General features: G+C 42.8%; 1 protein-coding gene across 5 annotated transcripts in view; it reads left to right on the top strand.

The window, feature by feature from the left end:
- The window catches only part of RAB37 (RAB37, member RAS oncogene family), a 128,679-nt gene that overhangs the window by 71,673 nt on the left and 35,671 nt on the right, over positions 1 to 21,335 (top strand). For 3 of the 5 annotated variants that reach the window (XM_073684072.1, XM_073684069.1, XM_073684070.1), the window contains 2 exons: positions 14,869 to 14,979; positions 16,309 to 16,350. In XM_073684072.1, coding sequence (XP_073540173.1) covers positions 14,869 to 14,979; positions 16,309 to 16,350 — 153 coding nt within the window. Of the gene's footprint in view, positions 1 to 6,723; positions 6,875 to 14,868; positions 14,980 to 16,308; positions 16,351 to 21,335 lie in introns of those variants that run through there. The other 2 variants (XM_073684073.1, XM_073684071.1) reach the window with 2 other exon arrangements.

Raw genomic sequence — 21,335 nt, 5'->3', positions numbered from 1 at the left:
TTTACCTGCAGTGCTGCTTCTCCGTGTTGTCAGTTCTGTTCCCTTATATACTGTAATACTATGGTAGTATAGTATTATAATAAAGTGTAATTGACTTTGTGAAGTTCAGTCAGAGGCAGGTGTCACACGCACGCCGCTAGATCCGAGAAAGGGGTGAGACAGGTTACATGAATTCTTTCGAATCCTGGGGAACTGTTACTCAGGGCGACAATAGCCCATCTGCTGCAGCTTCTCTCAGGCACACAGGGGTATTGACCCTCAGGCACAGACAAGTAGGTTATTTCACTTGCTTCCATACACACTTGGCAAGAGTCCTCATAAATGGTAGAAGAGTAGCATTTCATAAGAAGCCGCACAGCCAGTGCAAGTTGAGTCTTATGAGCAACAGGCTCCAGTGACAAACAGTACAGTTTCCTTAGCAGCACAACAGTTCACAGTCTTCCCAGTAGTACAGGACAGCACAGTTCTAATGCAAAGGCACATCAATGAACACAGCATTCTTTACAGCACAGTGAGATGGAGGAGGGGGGGAGGGTTTGCTGAGGGAGATGATCCCTGTGACTCCATTTCTTCCAGCCCTTATCTTTCTGCCTGACAATACTCTGCACTGCTAGTTCAGGAACTCTACCTGACCTGTGCTTAGCTTCACTCCTGACTTGAATCCTTTTCACTTGCAAGGGCACTTCTGTGAGATACAGAACACACACACCACCTTTCTCTTCAACTCCAGCCAGACAGTAAAAAAACTTCCCCACAATCCCCCTGGGGCTCTTCTAAAATACTCCCCTTCTCCTGTGACTGTGTTAACCCCTCTAGTTGCTGGATGCTTCTGGAACACAACACTTCCGGTCTCCTGTGCTTGTGTTGCTTCCAATAGTTGCTGAATGCTTTTTACAGCAACAGCACTACTTCTGCATGTCACACTCTGCAACAGCACTACTTCTGCATGTCACACTCTGCAACAGCACTACTTCTGCATGTCACACCTATCCTGTGAAAATGTCTGAGATGGGGGGGAATATCACTTTTTTTTTTTCTTGCTGCCCTGGGCCAGTTTCACACATTATTTGGTGCATGTGCAGCCATTACTGTTACAGATACCCACTACAACAATTGTTGGCCCCCGAAAAAAAACAGACCTTTTGCAGATCAAACTCACAAATGCAAGTCAGTGGCCCCGTTGTTTAAAAAAAAAAGGCACAGATGTCACCCGTGTGCATACTGTGTAGGGTTACGATCCTATGATGAGTGTAATTTGATTTGATGTTGCGTTTCTGAATGAGGGTTTTTTTGTTTTTGTGTTTACACATGCATTTATCATGTTTGCCTCAGATTTTGTCCCTTTTTTTTGTCATGTTTTAAATAAAGTTGCTCTGTTATATTTCCTGGTATTTGGCTTTGATAAAACTTTGATACCAATGACAGCACACTTATATTCCCTCCTGTCACTGATGGGTGATCACTAGTTTCCTTCAATTTTGTGTTTGACATTGTATATACAGTGATGTGAAAGTGTTTGCCCCCTTCCTGATTTCTTATTCTTTTAAATGTTTGTCACAAATACCGTATTTTTCTGACTAGAAGACTCACCAGACCATAAGGCGCAGAGGTGGAAAATAGGAAAAAAATATTTTTTTTATAAGATGGGGGGGAATCCGTCTTATAGTCTGAATAGGTATCCTACCTGGGGGGCGGTGGAGTCTGGGTCACAGGAGGCAGGGTCCTTCAGGAAGCTGGCGGAAGTGGAGGAATGCTGCGGACCCTGGGTGGGAGAAAGGGGTGCCCCAGCAGCGGGAGGTTGTAGTGGTGGCCAATCAAGATCGTAGGGCCCTCCCTACCTCAAGCACCTGGTGGTGGCAGCAGAAGCGGTGAGATGCTGCGGGGCCGGTGTCGGCGGTCAGGCAGAGCGGCATGCGCTGCTTTTTCCGGCGGCTTCTTCCTCAAGCCGTGATCTACAAGAAAATGGTAGCCCAAGCCGGCGCATGCGCCGGCTGGGATCTCGGCGGCCATCTTCCTGAAGCTGTGGGCCTCAGGGAAATGGCCGCCGAGTTCCCAGACTGCACATGCGCCGGCTCGGGCAGCCATTTCCTTGTAGATCACGGCTTCAGGAAGATGGCCACTGGAAAAGCAGCGCATGCCTCTCTGCCTCACCACCGACACTGGCCCTGCAGCATCTCACCGCTTTTGTTCCTGAGGGAGGGAACAGAGGGACCCTGCTTCCTGTGATCCTGCTCTACCACCACCACAACTCCCCGGTAAGCTACATTTGGGCCATAAGACGCACCCCTCATTTTCCTCCTAAATTTGGGGGGAAAAAGTGCGTCTTATGGTCCGAAAAATACAGTAAATGTTTCAGATCACAAAACACAAGTAAACACAAAATGCAGTTTTTAAATGAAGGCCTTTATTAATGGAAAGAGAAATCCAATCCTACCAGGCCCTGTGTGAAAGTGATTACCCCTAAACCTAATAACTGGTTGGGCCACCCTTAGCAGCAGCAACTACAATCAAGTCTTTTACAAAGCTCTGGAGGAATTTTGGCCCACTCATCTTTGCAAAATTGTTGTATTTCAACTACATTAGAGGGTTTCCGAGCATGAACCGCCTTTTTAAGTTCATGCCATAGCATCTCAGATGAACATCAGGACTTTGACTAGGCCACTCAAGTCTTAATTTTGTTTTGCTTAAGCCATTCAGAGGTGGACTTGCTGGTGTGTTTTGTATCATTGTACTGCTGCATAACCCAAGTGCACTTCAGATTGATGTCACAAACAGATGGCAGGACAATCTCCTTCATGAATTTTTGGTAGACAGCGGAATTCATGGTTCCATTTACCACAATGTCTTCCAGGTCCTGAAGCAGTAAAAGAGCCCCAGACCATCACACTACCACCGCCATATTTTACTGTTGGTATGATGTTCCTTTTCTGAAATGCTGTTACTTTTATGCCAGATTTAATGGGACGTATACCTTCCAAAAAGCTCAACTTTTGTCTCGTCAGTCCAGAGTATTCTCCCAAAAGTCTTGGTGATCATCAAGATGTTTCCTGGCAAAACGGAGACAAGCCTTTATGTTCGTTTTACTCCGCAGTGATCTTTGTCTTGGAACTCTGGCATGCATGCTATTTTTGCCCATCTCTTTCTTATGGTGGAGTCATGAACACTGACCTTAACTGAGGCAAGTGAGGCCTGCAGCTCTTTGGATGTTGTTGTGGGATCTTTTGTGACCTCTTGGATGAGTAGTCGCTGCGCTCTTGGGGTAATTTTGGTCGGCCGGCCACTCCTGGGAAGCTTCACCATTTTCATGTTTTCGCCACTTGTGGATAATGGCTCTCACTGTGGTTCGCTGGAGTCCCAAAGCTTTATAACCTTTTCCTATTTAAGTGATTTTCTTGATCGAGAACAGGCGTGGCAGCAATCAGGTCTGTGTGGCTAGGGAAATTGAACCCAGCTTCCCAAAGATGTGATAAACAACAGTTAATTTATGTTTTAAGGGGGGCGGGGCAATCACTATTTCACACAGGGCCCTGCATGTTTGGATTTCTTTTTTCCTTAATAAAGAACTTCATTTAAAAACTGCATTTTGTGTTTACTTGTGTTATTTTTGTCTATTTAAATTGTTTCATGATCTGAAAAATTTAAGTGTGACAACCATGCAAAAGAATAAGAAATCGGGAAGGGGGCAAACACTTTTTCACACCACTGTAACTGTTAAATGGTTTCCTCTCGTGCTCTGTAATCCAACTGATGAGTGGGAGAGGTTCCGTCCTTTTATTCTGTAGGTTTCCTGTCCTTAAAGGGCAGATGCTCTCTCTCCGTGGTGCTGTCATTAGGTCTGAAAAATCCTATTACCGATAAGTAATTAAATCTCACAGGCAGATCCCGCCTGGAACCTGCCTGAAAGTGGTAAAAAAACAACAAAACAAATATGTACAGCAATGTAGAAGCAACATCATTGTGCACATGTTCGTCTTTTGTCTCCTCTTTTTCCTACTTCTGCCTTAGAAAGCTGAGAAGCGGTTAAAAGAAGTAGTATGTTCACCAGCAAACTGTTGTTGAGCCTGATTTATAATTTGCCAAGCGCTCATAGGGTCGCATGTACACCCCTGCATAAGCCCTTGTCTCAAGTACTAGTGTCACTATCCAGTAAGGGTATACAAATATTGCTCTTTTGCAGTACAGTGTATATATATATAACCTGTCAAAACTGTATATTTAATGGGTAGCTATCCTTATTTTGGCATTATTTATATATTTATACTGGTCAAGAGGACATTAGGGCTAAGGGGAACATATACATACTAAGGAGTAACCAAAAATGTAATGTGAACCCTGCCTTAGTGATGAATTAAGTTTTTAATTAATACAAATAGGTGTAACTTATCAATATTCAGGACAGTAAACATATTTAGTGTTTTCATAACTGAAGACTGTAAGATAAATAAATACAATTATACCAAAAAACCTAAGTTAAGAGGGTTATCTGTTGATTAGCTGAGCAGGAATTTCCTACCACTAAGGGTGGGTCAAGGACCAGGAAACATAGACCAAAAGGAAAAGTGTAAGCCTTTGAATGAATGGAATGGAGGAAATTGAGTATTATTTCTCATTTTTTAAAACTTTGAGGTTTTTACGAAAAAAAAAAAAGAAGCCCTTACGGACCTCCGCTGTATGGCTCAAGTCATGTTTGGGTGTATGAAGCAGGTTCAGGAGCTCAGGCCGCACCATACCCAGCAGATGCTGACTGTCACACAGCCAGCATCTGACTGTAACATCACGATGGCAGAAGCCCACTCCTAAAATGCCAATGAGCAAGTGACATTTTAAGGTGTGGAGTCCAGGGGTGCACCAATCACGGCCGCTCCCGCAATGCTATCATGGCGGGCTCTGGCTGCCATCTTGGTAATCATGTGCTAGGACACTGTAATTTTAGCTGAGTATTGCAGTCCACTTGCATTGCAGTATATATCGCTTTTTATATAACAAGCTATCCTACAATTGCAGGTCAAAGTCATCAGAATTTAATCATAAAATTGCAATAAAAAGTGGTCAAAACCTCGTCTGTAGTACAAAAGGATACCAGTATGCAAAAAATGAAATCCCTCAAACTGCTCAATGCACAAAAAAGGAAGTTGCGGGAATTAGAAAATGGCAAAACTTTTTTTTTTTTTTTTAATGTTCCTTAAATTATTTTTCACCTTTAAAATAGAAAAAAAAACTATACAAGTTAGGTATTGCTGTAATCGTGCTGAACTCAAACTGGAGAATCCTATTGCCAGGTTTCTTCTTCCCCAGCAATGAGCACCATGAAAACAAATTCAGAAAAACAATGATGGATATATGGAGTTTTTTTTGTGATTTCGCCCACTTTTTTTTTCCTATTACATTGCATGCTAAATGAACAATGTCATTCACAACTACAACTTATCCTGCAAACAAGTCCTAGTACATCTACGTTGGTGGAAAAATAAAAAGAATGACTCTTCTAAAAAGGGTGGAAAAAATGAAAGCGCAAAAAACAAAGTTGTCTGCTGTGAGAAGGGGGTTAAACGAATAGAGAAAAGTGATGTTCCAGGTCCAACTGTTCCAGCTGACTGGTCAGTCAACAGACCAACTCCAAGACTGGTGGCAAATAGAAGGGCGCAGTCTACTAGAGCCAGAACAAGGCTCTCTGACTTAGGCTAGAATCAACACTGGGGAGAAAGTAGCGCAAATAGTATCCAAATATCGCATACCTGAATTGACGTCATCAGTAAAGCAGCAGCGCAGGAAGTATCCACAAATTTCTCCAGATCCTGATTAGGCTAGAATCAGACAGCCGTGGATTGTCTCATCTGAGAGAATCGGGCCGATTTTTGCAAATGGATTCTCTTGGATGAGGGAATCTGTGCACACTGAAGAGAAGATAGAAAACAAAATTTCTCCATCTTCTCCTGTCAGTGTGTAGAAATCTGACTGCACTCTGATGTCATCAGAGTGCAGTCCGATGATTTTGCACGCACTCATTGACTTGAATGGCCGAGTGTGATCTGAATATCTAATAGTTCTCGGATACGTTGCATTTTTGTTTTATTTCCCTTGGACTGACGTGTACGGCCCCATACACTAATGTTGGTCCGAGTGTGATCTGATGTTTACACTTATTCTGACTGAAACAGGAACCTGATCATGAATCTTACTGCCTTCGTGCAGCCACCACTAGGGGGAGCATTGGAGCTAGCTTACAATACTATTATACACTGAACTCTGATGGCACAGTAAGCTCCCATGCGCCCTCTAGTGTTATGGTTGGCATTTTTCTATGCAGCAGGTTTCATAGCAACAAAATCACTAAGGTACCTTTGGCGCCTGTGGGTGAAAAATTTTGGAGCCAAATGATATTTATTTTTGGTTATATTTGTCACCAATTCAGTTGCCATCTGGAGCTACGCAGCAATATTTACCTCTGCTTACATGGCAAATATTGACCTTCTTCCCGACTGCAGCTCCAGCACTACTTCCTCTTTCATACACCACGTTGGGCAATCCCTTATGACGCAGTGGTGCTTTTAACTCGATTTTACAGTCTAACTTTCATTTATTCGAAGAACAAAGTACCAACCATTCATGTAAAGAATCAGAGATGGCTTAATATATTGTCGTATGACATGCGGATGCAAAGTGTCAGATCACTTAAAACAGCACACCCATTATTTTGTTATAAGATCCTCCAGAGGGTGGCGCTGTCTCGTGGGAAGAATTTCACCTGTGATCAGTGGTGAGGACTGAGCTGCGGCATCCTGTATATTACAATGCTGTGTCCTCACCCATGTTTTGTGTTTGAGGAGCAGACTGGCACTTGGGGACGTGGCAGATGCAAGGTGTACAGTTTCAGGTACATGTTTTGCATCAGGGAGGGGTTGAACACTCCTGTGTGTGTTTTGTGTGATTGTCAGGTTGCTGTATGTGTGACTCAGTAGTAGAAGGTAAAGCTATGCAGTGACAATGACGAACTCTGGGTGCTGTAAACTTACAAATGAGATCAGACAATCAAATTGATCCAGAATCGTATACGTATAGATCCCTTAATCCGTCAACACTTTACATTAATACCAGTAAGCACAGGTGCAGACGAGCGTATATTCTCCCATTTGAAAGAATCTGGTCAATTATGCAAATCACACTCTGATCAAACTCTGACCAGAGTGTGATCCGATTCCTTCGGATAAGGAGGAGGGAAATCTCCATCTTCTCAATTCTGACTGCACTCAGATGTCACCCGAGTGCAGTCTGGTTCACTTGTATGGCCGAGTGCGATCCGAATATCAGATCAAACGCTGACATGCTGTAACTTTATTTTTTTTTTCCCCTCAGTCCAGCACAGTCTGAGGGGGGAAAAAAAATCTGTGGACCAACATTGGTCTGAGTACAATTGGCTGTTTTGTCGGATCTCACCCAGACTGAAAATACTCTCATCTTTGGTTTATCAAAGAAGTCATTTAACCTTTTCTTAAAAAGAATCGGTCAGTAGGATCAATCCTCCTAAGCAGTCTATATGGGCATGTAGGTCATAGAAAGCTGAATAAAATTATACCTTCTTATCTGTAATTTGATGTCTTATGCCAGAGAAAGCCTCATTTTTTTTTTTCTTATATGCAAATGAGCTGTTAAGATCTATGGGCCAGACACTGACTTGCTTACGTGTCATATCTTCAATGCTGAAGGTTATTCTAGTGGATGTCTATCTACATATCCTGTGCACGCCATTATAAAGGTGTGCGAGCCTTTGACCTCCATCTTTGATCTGCATGAAATCTACCTCCAGAGTTTATTTTAAATGAAAGCGGGCATCACCAGTGTGAGACATGTAATGACTGACATCTGCTCTCATAATCACACACAGCTCTGCAGTGAGATCAGAATTAACACAGTACAACAGCTGTGAACTTTCTCATTATGAAAATATTTGCAGTTGCAATTTCCTCTTGGTGTTTTCATTGTCCATCTCACAGGCAGCCAGTGTGGGGGAAGGGCAGAGAGCACTGTGAAAAGACTACTGCAAATGTGTTTGTAATGAGACAAGGTTCAGCTCTGCTGTACTGTTTGCACTCATAATCACACAAAGTTCTGATCTCACTGCAGAGCCAAGTCAGTTATTACATGTCTCACACTGGTAACGCCACCTTTTATTTTGAAATAAGCACTAGGTCAGGGAGATCTGTTTGGCCCAGAGATCTCAACAGCTCCTTTACATATTAAAAAATTGTGGATTTCTCTGGCATAAGACATTGGAATGCATATGTGAAGGTATAATTGTATTAATTATTGCATTTTTTTTTTGAAAGCCTGAGATTGTGCTCTGCACCAGGAGGCGGTCACTTGTAGCCCTCTCCAACAGGAGAAAGGCCCCCAATAGCCGTTCACCGAGACCGAAGGCCACAGCAAGGGTCAGGGACTAGTACACTCCCCTAGCTGAAGCCAAGGGAGACCAATCTTGCTCCCAGCATCTTCCTGGGCTCTCACCTAAGCAAGAACTAGGAGCCATAGATGGTCTGCTCCCCTCCCAAGAGAGCAGAACCAAGGATGGGGGTGGGGGGCGGGAGTGGAACCAGATGGCCACACACGCCCCACTTCCCCAAACTTAGACCGGTCAGGAGGGAACCTATAAGGCAGGGGTCTCAAACACGCGGCCCGCGGGCCGCATGCGGCCCCTGAGGCTGCTTTATGCGGCCCGCAGGCACAGACCCCTTGACTATCCCGACCTGGTCCAGGAGGAGCCGCCGACAGCAGCGCTGCATTGCCGCACAGAGACTGTCTCCCAGCACTGCATTTCCAATGCCAGCTGCTGGCCAATCAGAGGCCAGCAGCTGATATCTGCGTGTCGGCGCAGCGAGTATGACGTCATTGCCATATGCAGATGTCAGCTGCTGGCCTCTGATTGGCCGGCGGCTGACATTGAAAATGCTGTGCTGGGAGACAGTCTCTGTGCGGCAATGCAGCGCTGCTGTCGGCGGCTCCTCCTGGACCAGGTCGGGATCGTCAAGGGGTCGGACTCTGTGGTGCCTGCGGGCCACATCTGCAGGAAGGCCGCCGAGGGAACGGAGGACAGGCGAGAATCATCTTTTTTTTTTTTCTATTTTATGTGTGTGAAGAACAGCACAGGGGGCACAGAGCCACAACATGGGGACCTGGATGGGGCACAGAGCCACAACATGGGGACCTGGATGGGGCACAGAGCCACAAGAGGGGACCTGGATGGGGCACAGAGCCACAACATGGGGACCTGGATGGGGCACAGAGCCACAACAGGGGACCTGGATGGGGCACAGAGCCACAAGAGGGGACCTGGATGGGGCACAGAGCCACAAGAGGGGACCTGGATGGGGCACAGAGCCACAAGAGGGGACCTGGATGGGGCACAGAGCCACAAGAGGGGACCTGGATGGGGCACAGAGCCACAAGAGGGGACCTGGATGGGGCACAGAGCCACAAGAGGGGACCTGGATGGGGCACAGAGCCACAAGAGGGGACCTGGATGGGGCACAGAGCCACAAGAGGGGACCTGGATGGGGCACAGAGCCACAAGAGGGGACCTGGATGGGGCACAGAGCCACAAGATGGGGACCTGGATGGGGCACAGAGCCACAGGATGGGGACCTGGATGGGGCACAGAGCCACAGGATGGGGACCTGGATGGGGCACAGAGCCACAGGATGGGGACCTGGATGGGGCACATAGCCACAGGATGGGGACCTGGATGGGGCACATAGCCACAGGATGGGGACCTGGATGGGGCACATAGCCACAGGATGGGGACCTGGATGGGGCACAGAGCCTCAAGATGGGGACCTGGATGGGGCACAGAGCCACAGGATGGGGACCTGGATGGGGCACATAGCCACAGGATGGGGACCTGGATGGGGCACAGAGCCTCAAGATGGGGACCTGGATGGGGCACAGAGCCTCAAGATGGGGACCTGGATGGGGCACAGAGCCTCAAGATGGGGACCTGGATGGGGCACAGAGCCTCAAGATGGGGACCTGGATGGGGCACAGAGCCTCAAGATGGGGACCTGGATGGGGCACAGAGCCTCAAGATGGGGACCTGGATGGGGCACAGAGCCTCAAGATGGGGACCTGGATGGGGCACAGAGCCTCAAGATGGGGACCTGGATGGGGCACAGAGCCACAAGGTGGGGACCTGGATGGGGCACAGAGCCACAAGGTGGGGACCTGGATGGGGCACAGAGCCACAAGATGTTTTCCATTATTACTATATGATGCTATTTGTAAGACAATATTACTGTATGTGGCCAATTGGGGGAAATAAAATTGTAAAAAAAATAAAAAATAAAATAAAGCATGAAAAAATATTGGGCACTAAAAATGCTGTTTTATATGTAAACTAAAGTAAACACAAAAAAGTGCACGTTTATTATCGCCACATCCATAACGACCCAAGCCATAAAAAAAATAAACACGGGAAAAATGTTCAAAAGGTGTATACAAAAAAAATGGTATCACTAAAAATGTCACATTGAACAAAGAATGCGGCCCCCCAAATTCAAATTTTTTCCATGTGCGGCCCATATACCCAGCCGAGTTTGAGACCCCTGCTATAAGGGAACCACACCCTGATAATTCCTAGTGATAAGGTGACACATAGTGAAAACAAAATAATGAAGCATTTTCTAGTGTTATACTAGCCGGACCTTAGGATTGATCCCACTGACGGGTTCCTTTTTAGGGCCCATTTGCACACAGCAGATTTGTTGCAGAGTTTTGCTGCTGTCCTATATTTTTGGATTGGACTTGCAGAAGCACTTGCCACAATAACATCCACATTTTAGATGAACAGATGTTTCTGCAACATTTTAATGCATTCAAGGGAATCTGTCACCACATTTGACCTATCTAAACTATTAATATGAGCATACAGGCTACAGACTGCTGAAAAAAGTCCTGTAAAATCAGCTCTGGGGGCAGAGAGCCTGGAAGAGGTAATTTTACATAGTGATAAAGACTGTAAGGAGTGTTAAAACCCCCTCTGCCTCTTGAAATCAAAAACCTGGGCTGCTTTTTCTTAACATTTAAATAAGACCATCAAACACTTTTGTGGTTCAAAGTGGTTGGCCACAGCTTTATTATCATAAAACCAAAACCGTACAAAAACTCAAACTCATTCCATACCCATTTCCTTTTTATACCTTTTAACCTTCCTCTTGTGTTAGCTTTCTGTTACTCTTTCTTATGTTAATGGGTCGGTTTTGACCCGTGTCTTAAATCACCCCTAGAATACCCTAAAAACAGTTATTTATGATCCAATTTGTTTCTCACCTCTTAGTTACCTTGTTAGGGTTTCTCATCCATGGAAGGATTGATTTTAATATTTTAGTTGTGGCCCCCTGGGCCTTTCATTTGAGAGCATACCCTTCATTTTCAATATAAAAATATTGTCAAATGAACCTCAAGAGAATAATATAAACTTAAAAAAAAGTTCGTTATATTACCTGACTATTACTGAAGGGTTTTAGAACACCTTTCTTAAATGTAAAAAAAGTGTGTGTGTGTGTATGTATGTATGTATGTATGTATGTATGTATATATAATTAACTCTAGTAACATCTATGGTGTTACGGGTCAATTTTGACCCATATCTAACTACTTTATGAAAAAGGCAAAAAAACAGTTTTTTTTTTTTTTTTTTTTTTTTTTTTTTTATAGAACTTTAATACAAATAAAAGATGAAAATTATATTAACATTAATAGCAATAATAATAAAAAGTAGCTTTTCTAGGTCAAACAACAATCAATCAAGCAAATCAACAGAAATCAAGTACTAGTTTTTAGATGCATGTGTGGCAAAAAATGACACTTTTTGTGTGTTCTTTGCAGAGGTATTTTTTGCAGCTGAAGCACAATGTTTGTCTTTCTGTCCTTATTGCTAGGGCAGACCTGACGCCTTTCTTTTAGAATCAGGCGGTCTCACTGGGGTTGTGGCTGTTGTGGTTGATGTTGAGGAGGATGCTGGTGATGATGCTCTTTGTGTTGCTATGGTTGTGGACGAAGCACTTGTTGAGCTCTGGAGTTGTCGGATCAAGGCTGCAGCGGCTGGGTCTCGGGGCTCTCGTTCCCTTTGGTCAATGTGCGCCTTGACAAGGGATCTTCCTAGTTCCTCAAGAAACATCCTCCGCTTGTGTTTTTTCTTTGAATTCCATCCTTGGTGAATGTGGGTCCACAACACAAATGAATTGCATGCTGACACATCAAGGATGTTGTAAAATACAACCATTGGCCATCTCCTAGTCATTCGCTGGCAAGTGTAGGTGGCAGTCAGCTTGTCCAGGTTGTCCACTCCTCCTTTGTTTTTGTTATAGTCCAGGATGATTCTGGGCTTTTTGTCACTTCACAAAGATGCAGCGGTGTCATCAGGAAGTGAGGACATCAGTACCACATTCCGTCGTTTTTTGGGGCAGTATGAAACAGCAGTGGTGGTGTCTGTAAAAACAAACTTTGAGGAAAGTGGAGCCCTGTCCTTCATCTGCAACAATTCAGCGGGCAGCTCAGGTTTGTTTTTTTCACTGTGCCCACCATGGTGATTTTCCTCCTGAGAAGTTCTTGTCCAAGGTCATAGCTGGTAAAAAAAATTGTCACAAGTAATGTTGTGATGCTGCAGTCCAGTAGTCCTATCGAGGACTACACGTTTTCCTTGTTTTTTTTCAGGGATGCCGCTTGCAAACTTGCAAATCTGTAGATTCCATGCATAGCTAGTTTTTGCATCACAGGCTGCCCAAATTTTTATGCCGTATTTGCCTGGCTTACTTGGCATGTATTGCTGGAAGGGGCATTTTCCGCAGAAAGGGAGAAAACGTTCGTCTACTGTCACCTCTGGCCCTGGGTTGAACATCAGTGGAAGGAGCTGCACCCATTTCTCCCAAACATCCCTGATGGGAGCAAGTTTGTCAGATTTTGTTCTGGTGTCTCTGTTGTCAAATCTGAGGACTCTTGATATCATTTGAAAATTTTGAAGTGACATTGTTGCCCGGAAAATATTCCTGCCTGTCGATGCGTCCCAGAGACTATCAGTGGCCTCATTGCAGGATTTGTACACTCCAGCAAGGAGAAGAACACCAATGTAGGCATCCAGGACATCATCATGAAGGTCATTCCACATGTTGCCGTGGACTTTTTTCCCTTCAAGGTTTGTCATAGCAATAATGACTTTTTTTTAATGACAATGGCATAAACAGATCAAAACATGACTTGATGTCACTTACTCTTGTCACAGCAAACCTTGTGATCCCAGGGGTCATTTTCATGACATTTGCAGCATCTGCCCTGCTATGTACATCTGGAGGTACTGAGCTCCAACTGATCTTGCCACTTTTGGATTTGAATCTTTCAGCGGGAGCAGCTTCAGCACCAGTGACCTCCTCATCAGACTGATCAGAACAGTCTGTGTCTTCCGGTTGATACTCCACATCATCTTCCTCCTCAGAAACCTGTTCATCTGTATCAGTTTGCTGCTGTGTGTCCTCTGATTCATTATCATCTAAGATATAATCCAGAATTTGGCTTACATCAAATCTTCTCCTCATTGTTGCATGAGTAAACTGGAGATGTATACTCTGCTAAGTACCAACTCTAAGCTGATTTGGCCATACATGCCTGGACATGTCCCTAACTCAAGTTGTTGGAGGTAGAGCTGGCTGTGGGCTGTTGGTTTATATTGTGTTTGAGTTCAGTTTTGGGACTTATTATTGGTTTTTTACTCTTATATTAGACCTGGGTCGAAATTGACCCCAACAACACAAATGTTATAATTTTAATAAGAGCATTTTTACAATTTGGTAAAATAGTTTTATTTATTGTATTTTGTTTAAAAATAAATTCCTGAAAAAGTCAAAAAGTCTTGATGCAATAAACAAATGTATGTAGAATTTGTATGCATTTAAAACCTAAAAGGGGTCGGTCACGACCCTAACACAAGAAGAAGGCAAAAGCTAACTGTTGCTGTACAGCAGGCCTTGCAATTAAAACTTAATTGGGCATGGAAGAGACACCGCCACGCTGTGACAATTTTACATGACACAATTTTTATCCTACCTAAAGATTACCATATAACAAACATTTATTTATTTTTATATATACATTTTTTATTAATATAAAAAACTCTCAACATCACTTAACAAAAAAAATATATAATGGTTAGGGTGGGTGGATGTTCTTCTAGTAAGCGGACCTGACTTTTGACGCCAAACCACCCTATAAATAACCTTCTGTCCACATCTCTATGGACAGTCTAGCCCTCTTCACCCCCCCCCCCCCACACACACACACACACACACACACACACACATACACACACACACACACACACACACACACACACACACACACACACACACACACACACACACACTTTATTTAACCCTTACCCACTGCCTTACAGTCCTTGGGCCTATCCTTATACAGTTCATGCCCTCCTAAGATGATTCTTCCACAACAAGGCATCTGATATCAGACAGATGGGTAGGACTTTTTCAGCAGTTTAGTCCTTTTCTGCTGTTCTGTGTTAGTTACCTGTCTCACACTGGTAACTCCCCCTTCATGTATAATAAGCTCTGGAGTCATCTTCCAGGCAGCGTCCTCACCAGAGCCTTGAAGAGATCATTTATATAAAGTGATAAAAGATGATTTCTCAACAACAAGGCTTCTGATATGAGACATACAGGCATCACTCTCCTCAGCAGTCTATAACCTGTATGCCCATATTAATAGTTTAGATCGGTCAAATGTGGTGACAGATTCCCTTTAAGGTCACATGACTTACCAGAATCGGTGCCATGGTGTATAGGTCACGGTAACAAACATTTACTTATCCCACAGGTTATGCTACTAGGAGATTCTGGTGTTGGAAAAACGTGTTTTCTTGTCCAGTTTAAAGATGGGGCGTTTCTCTCAGGCACGTTCCTGGCAACTGTGGGCATTGATTTTCGGGTGAGAATTCCCATTTGGGTCATCTGATTATTTTTTGTAAACTTTTAGCATCTAATCTGCTTTCTGATTCTCATATCTGTACAGTTAATCTATAGTACAGCATAATTCTGACATCACAACTTTCCTTTACTTCACATTAAGGTTCTTCCAGAAGACCTCAAACTGCATTATTTGTCTTTTTGCTGGTCCTTTACTTTGAATTCCAGTTTCTTTTCTTCTGTTTTATCTTCTTCTGTATTTTAAATCTTTGAGTCTCACTTTAGTAAAATGTGCTTCCTTTTGGCTTTTGCTCTTCTGTCTCTGGTCACTTTTTATAAACTGTGTTAAAAGCTCCTTCTCGCTGCAATTGCCCTCTGAACATTAAGTAATGGTTATAATATAACTGGTTCATTGAGATTCCGACTGTCACAGCTACCGTAATTTTCTCATTATACAGAAATTTGACCTGGTCACTTTTTATTTCTGACTTGTATTCTATTTTCCTACTCTGTGGATACAGTTGGGTTCAGGACATGACTCTAATCCTAAACTTTCCTTTTACACTGTGTGATTTTTGTCTATTGCATTTAAGAAATGAAATGTTTTATATACATTGAAATTGAAAATGAAAAAATATAATAGATATGTTGGTGTTAAGGAGTTTTAGGAATTAAAATTGTTTGAGCAGTCTTAGAATATTTGCACATGGGGGTCATATATGGTGCAGGGTTTCCGCTGTGAAATTTGCAATGGAAAGTGTTGCTTAGTCGCACATTTCACACTTTATAATGCAAAATCATCAGCAAAATGCACGTTATAAATTACTCTGATTTAACGCTTTCTGATATTTAAGACAGTGTGGAAAAAATAGAAGTGTCATACACATTGCTGCTACTGTGACATGCAATGGATTTTCTATCCCCCAAAAATTCACTGTGTATATGCCCAGTGTGTGCACATATAGATCATACAGTTTCGTTCATGCTATATTTTTGAGCAGACTCTGCACCAAAATCGATCTGGAAAAATTTCTCCAAATACGGAGTAAGCTCCAACACTCCTATTGTGGACAATGGCGCTGGAAAAAGAAGCTACATGTCAAATCTCGAGGTGCCTCTGCGCCAAGCAAAAAAGCTTCAAATTTGACTTTTGAAATGGTTGAACCAGAAAACCGCCCCAAAATAAGTGTTGAGGTGCAGCCCTGGCGGGTATAAAAGATCCTTATGGGAAAAGTGGTCTATTTAAAGTCTATAGCTTCCATGTGGATAGCAGCCGCTTATTTGTAGCATGCACACGGTTTGTGATCCGATGATGGTCAGTCCTCACACTCTCTAAATCTTGTTTTCACAGAATAAAATGGTTACGGTGGATGGAATGAATGTGAAGTTACAGGTAAGGGAATAATACGTATTCTCCACACAGCTTACTATAAAAATGGGCTGTTTCATTAAGGTTGTCTGCAAGAATCAAGACAAACACAGACCAACCCCATTGTGTCCTTTCTATGATTCCAGGATGACTGCTCATGACCCAGACCCAATGTAAGAGTACCAATATAATGGCCACAACTACTGAAGGCCTAAGAGTATTAAAGATGTGGATTTCTGAGTATGATGAAGGGAGCGATTTCACCCTTTATTCATGGGTATATTTGATCTTTTAGGAAAATTTGAATAGAAGTCAATTCTATTTAATTATACGTCCACATGGGTCAGATTTGTAGCAGATTTTCTGTCCTGTTTTCCAAACACATAATGCATTTCTGATGAGGTGTTATCAAATCTGCAGCAAAAATTGACCAGCGTTGCTTTTTTGACTTGCACAACATATCAGTTTGTACCCTAATCCATATGAAAATCTGCTGTAATTCTGCAGGATTTGGTGTTGATTTTACCACTGGAGATAGTCCTACATGGATGTTCCCCCAATAGTCACTCACATAAAACCGTTTTTTCCCACTGATAATCTGCAATGAGATTGATTTGCACAGAGTAATTCCAATAATAGAAGGCAATTAAGTATTTGTCCTATGCATCCAGCCCTCTTCATAGGTGTCATGCATATGGATCCCAAAAAAGGTGCGTATAAAAATCTTGGTCCATAGCACATCATGCAAAAGATTTAACCATGTAAGGTGTTGCTACAACCAAAGAAAACATTGGAACAAATGAGCTGGCTGGGATTGAAAACTTCCCATTCAAGGGTTGAGCTGACATCCCAGATACAACAAGAAGACAATGGTGCCATAGTTTGTGGTTGGAAGGTTGGAAACTGCCATGGTTTTTAAATCTCATACAATCTGTTTAATTTTTCCTTTTTTATAATGATAAAACCTTCTACTGTGAAAACCTGATAGCTCACTGAGTGCAGGTGTCAGTAGGACATCTCACCTGTTTGGGTAATTGTCATTCGGCCTAAGGACCAGATTACTACAAAGTATGGTCAGAAGCCAGTGGATTGCATTGCTTGGTAGGAGACAGCTGGTGCCTTTCTGCCCTGTCACCTCCTCCTCCTCCCCCCCCCCATTCCACTTGATGTTGACTTTAGGCTGCTGTCCTGAAGTTAATGGATGAAACATTGGGGAGAATGACTTCCACACTCTTCATATGATGACTCAAAATAAGGAATAGCCATTGTAGTATCTTGTCCTTTTTAAAGAGGTTGTCCAGGAATTTTTTTCTTTTAAATATGCCAAAGCACTAACAGGCCAGATAGTTTCTAACTACCTCCCTGTTGTACCCAACGCCGGCTCAGAGCAGTCAGACAGCTCCTGCCTCGATTCAGCTGCTCCACAACGATAGAGCACCTCTTCCAGGCTGCTCTGTCGACAGGGCTTGACTGTCAACCTCATGCTAAATGATAGCTGGCTTCTCAGTTTGACAGCTGGATCCCCGCTGCTTATCAGTATATCTGCAGTCACGCCCTGTCAACAAAGCCGAAGAGCAGTCGCTGCTCTGTCGATGTGACGTCAGCCGAAGCCGCTGATTCGCCAGCAGGATCAGTCTGTGCCTATGTTTCGGTAGAGAATGGTGCTGGGCACAACAGGCAGATAATTAGCACTTAGTTGCCTGTTAGTTCTTTGACACATTGTTTAAAAAAAAAAAAAAAAAAAAAAACACAGACTTTTATTTAAACTCCTATTAAAAATATATGGGTGATAAGGTAAATAACCATAAAATGGATCTACACTGTTATGCATATCAGGCTGGCATGGCCCTGAGTGAAACGTAGAAGTGTAAACTCCTCCTTTTATGACTCTTCGTTTAATGGTTCATGTATTTTTAATATAGGTTTAAACAAACGTCTATGGACTTTGCCACATACGGATGCTGGCTCTTCTATTTACTCACATGGGTACCTGTCCCCATAGGTCTAACTTTCCTATCTCCTACATAAGTCAGTCATACAGTTGTGCTCAAAAGTTTACATACCCCGGCAGAATTTTTGCTTTCTTGGCCTTGTTTCAGAGAATATGAATGACAGCAAAAAAACTTTTTCTCCACTCATGGTTATTGGTTGGGTGAAGCCATTTATTGTCAAACTACTGTGTTTTCTCTTTTTAAATCTTAATGTTAACCAAAAACATCCAAATGACCCTAATCAAAAGTTCACATACCCTGGTGATTTTGGCCTGATAACATGCACAGAATTTGACACAAATGGGTTTGAATGGCTACTAAAGGTAACATCCTCACCTGTGACCTGTTTGCTTGTAATCAGTGTGTGTGAATAAAATCTGAGTGAGTTTCTGGAATCCAGGCAGACTTTTGCATCTTTCATCCAGCCACTGATGTTTCTGGATTGTAAGTCATGGGGAAAGCAAAAGAATTGTCAATGGATCTACGGGAAAAGGTAGTTGAACTGTATAACACAGGAAAGGGATACAAAAAATATCCAGGGAATTGATAATGCCAGTCAGCAGCCTTCAAACTGTGATTAACAAAAGGAAAATCAGGGGCTCTGTAAAAACCAAACCACAGTCAGGTAGACCAACAAAAATTTCGGCCACAACTGCCAGTAAAATTGTTCGGGATGCAAAGAAAAACCCACAAATAACATCAGCTGAAATTCAGGACTGCATGGTCGAGTCGCCAGAAGAAAGCCATTACTGTGCAAATGCCACAAAGTATCTGGCCTACAATACACCAAACAGCACAAAGATAAGCCTCAAAACTTCTGGGACAAGGTAATTTGGAGTGATGAGACCAAAATTGAACTTTTAGGCCACAACCATAAACGTTACATTTGGAGAGAGGTCAACAAGGCCTATGATGAAAGGAATGCTATTCCTACAGTAAAGCACAGAGGTGGATCGCTGATGTTTTGGAGATGTGTGAGCTACAAAGGCACAGGAAACTTGGTAAAAGTTGAAGGTAAGATGAATTCAGCACGTTATCAGCAAATACTGGAGGCAAATTTGCACTCATCAGCCTGGAAGCTGCGCATGAGACGTACTTGAACGTTCCAACATGACAACGATCCAAAACACAAGGCTACAGCAGAACAAAGTGAAGGTTCTGGAGTGGCCATCTCAGTCTCCTGACCTCAATATCATGGAGCCACTCTGGGGAGATCTCAAGCGCACAGTTCATACTAGACAGGCCAGGAATTCACTGGAACTGGAGGCTTTTTGCCAAGAATGGGCAGCTTTGCCATCTGAGAAAATAAAGAAACTCCTCCACAAGTACCACAAAAAAAGACTTCAAGCTGTCATTGATGTTAGAGGGGGCAATACACAGTATTAAGAACTGGGGTATGTGAACTTTTGATCAGGGTCATTTGGATGTTTTTGGTTGTCATTAAGATTTAAAAAGAGAGAACACAGTAGTTTGACAATAAATGGCTTCACTCAACCAATAACCATGAGTGGAGAAAAACTTTTTTTTTTATCATTCAGACTCTCTGAAACCAGGCCAAGAAAGGAAAAATTCTGCCGGGTATGTAAACTTTTGAGTACAACTGTATATCATGGAACCCGCTAAACATCGACTTACTGTACTAAAAGATCAACTCCTCTTGGAACAGCGTAAGAGGCACTAAGGCCCCAAATCATCAAGGATTTTTCGCCAAATTTCTGGCTTAAAACACCTTGAAATGTTAGATCGGACATAACATTAAAACCACTGATCCTGATCCCTGACTGGTTCAGTTATTCTCTCTCTATTCTATTCTCATTAGTTCCTATCAACAGGTGTGATAAGTGGCAAGTGAACAGTCACTACTTGATGTTAGTGTGTTGTGCAAGGATCAGAACAGATTTGACAATTGACAAATTAAAGATTCTCTGACCTAATGATGTAACAAACACAAACCGCATGTTGTGTGGGGGGGTAGTGTTGAGCGATACCTTCCGATATCGGGAAATATCGGATCGGACCGATACCCAAAAAGTATCGGATATCGCCGATTCTGATACCAGAAACCAATGCAAGTCAATGGGACAGAAATATCGGAATGAAAATAAACCCTTTCTTTCCTTGTAGGTTAATTCTACATGAAGGAAAACAACTAAGAATAATGTAGAATGTATTGGGGGAGGTGGGGGAGACAATAAAGGCATAGAGGTTTAGCCCAATCAAATGGAATAGCAGGAATTCATATTTTTTTTTTTAAGATGTTCTGAGTTACGGAAATATTGACTATGTTAAGTATTTTTATATTTTGTCAGATATTTGTTTCACTACTTCCATGCTCTTCACCTTCTTTTTTACTTCTCCCACACTTTCTTTTTCATCAACTTCTTCTTCACCTTCTTCTTATTATTCATTTTTTTTTACATTCTTCATATTCTTCTTATTCAACTATTATTCTTCTTCATATTCTTCTTCTTCATCATATTCTTATTTGTGACAGGCATTCCTGTAGTTGTTATCTATAAAAGGTTGGACATTACACCTTTCGTTCTGCCCGTCACAAAAGATTTACAACAGGATTTGTCCGCGTTCAGTTTGGCCTGCAGCAGCAGGTCTTTTCCAGGGGCACCACGAGGAGGAACGGACTCACCCCCATACACTGCTTAGTCATCTTCTGCTTATAATTTAGATAATATCTTTTGCTCTGATTTTTAGTCTTATGCTTAATGTTCTTCCGCTTTTTGTTCTGCAGCTTCTTGTACTTCTGCTTCTTGGTTTTCTGTCTCTTGTTCTTCTGTATCTTGGTGGTTGTCTTCTCTTCTTTGTCCTCTTGGTCAACTTCTTCAGGGTCATCTTCTTGGTCTTCTTCAGGGTCATCTTCTTGGTCTTCTTCAGGGTCGTCTTCGGGGTCCTCATCTTCTTCGAGGTGGTCTCCAGGGTCCTCGTGTTCAGGGTCTTCTTCGGGGTCCTCGTCTTCGGGGTCCTCGTCTTCGAGATCCAGAGTGATTACCAAGAACCATTTCA

The sequence above is a fragment of the Phyllobates terribilis genome, unplaced genomic scaffold (genome assembly GCF_046119375.1).
Source record: "Phyllobates terribilis strain yellow unplaced genomic scaffold, ASM4611937v1 Scaffold_5__5_contigs__length_657084704, whole genome shotgun sequence".
Lineage (NCBI taxonomy): Eukaryota > Metazoa > Chordata > Amphibia > Anura > Dendrobatidae > Phyllobates > Phyllobates terribilis.
This window is presented reverse-complemented; position numbering and strand designations above follow the sequence as displayed.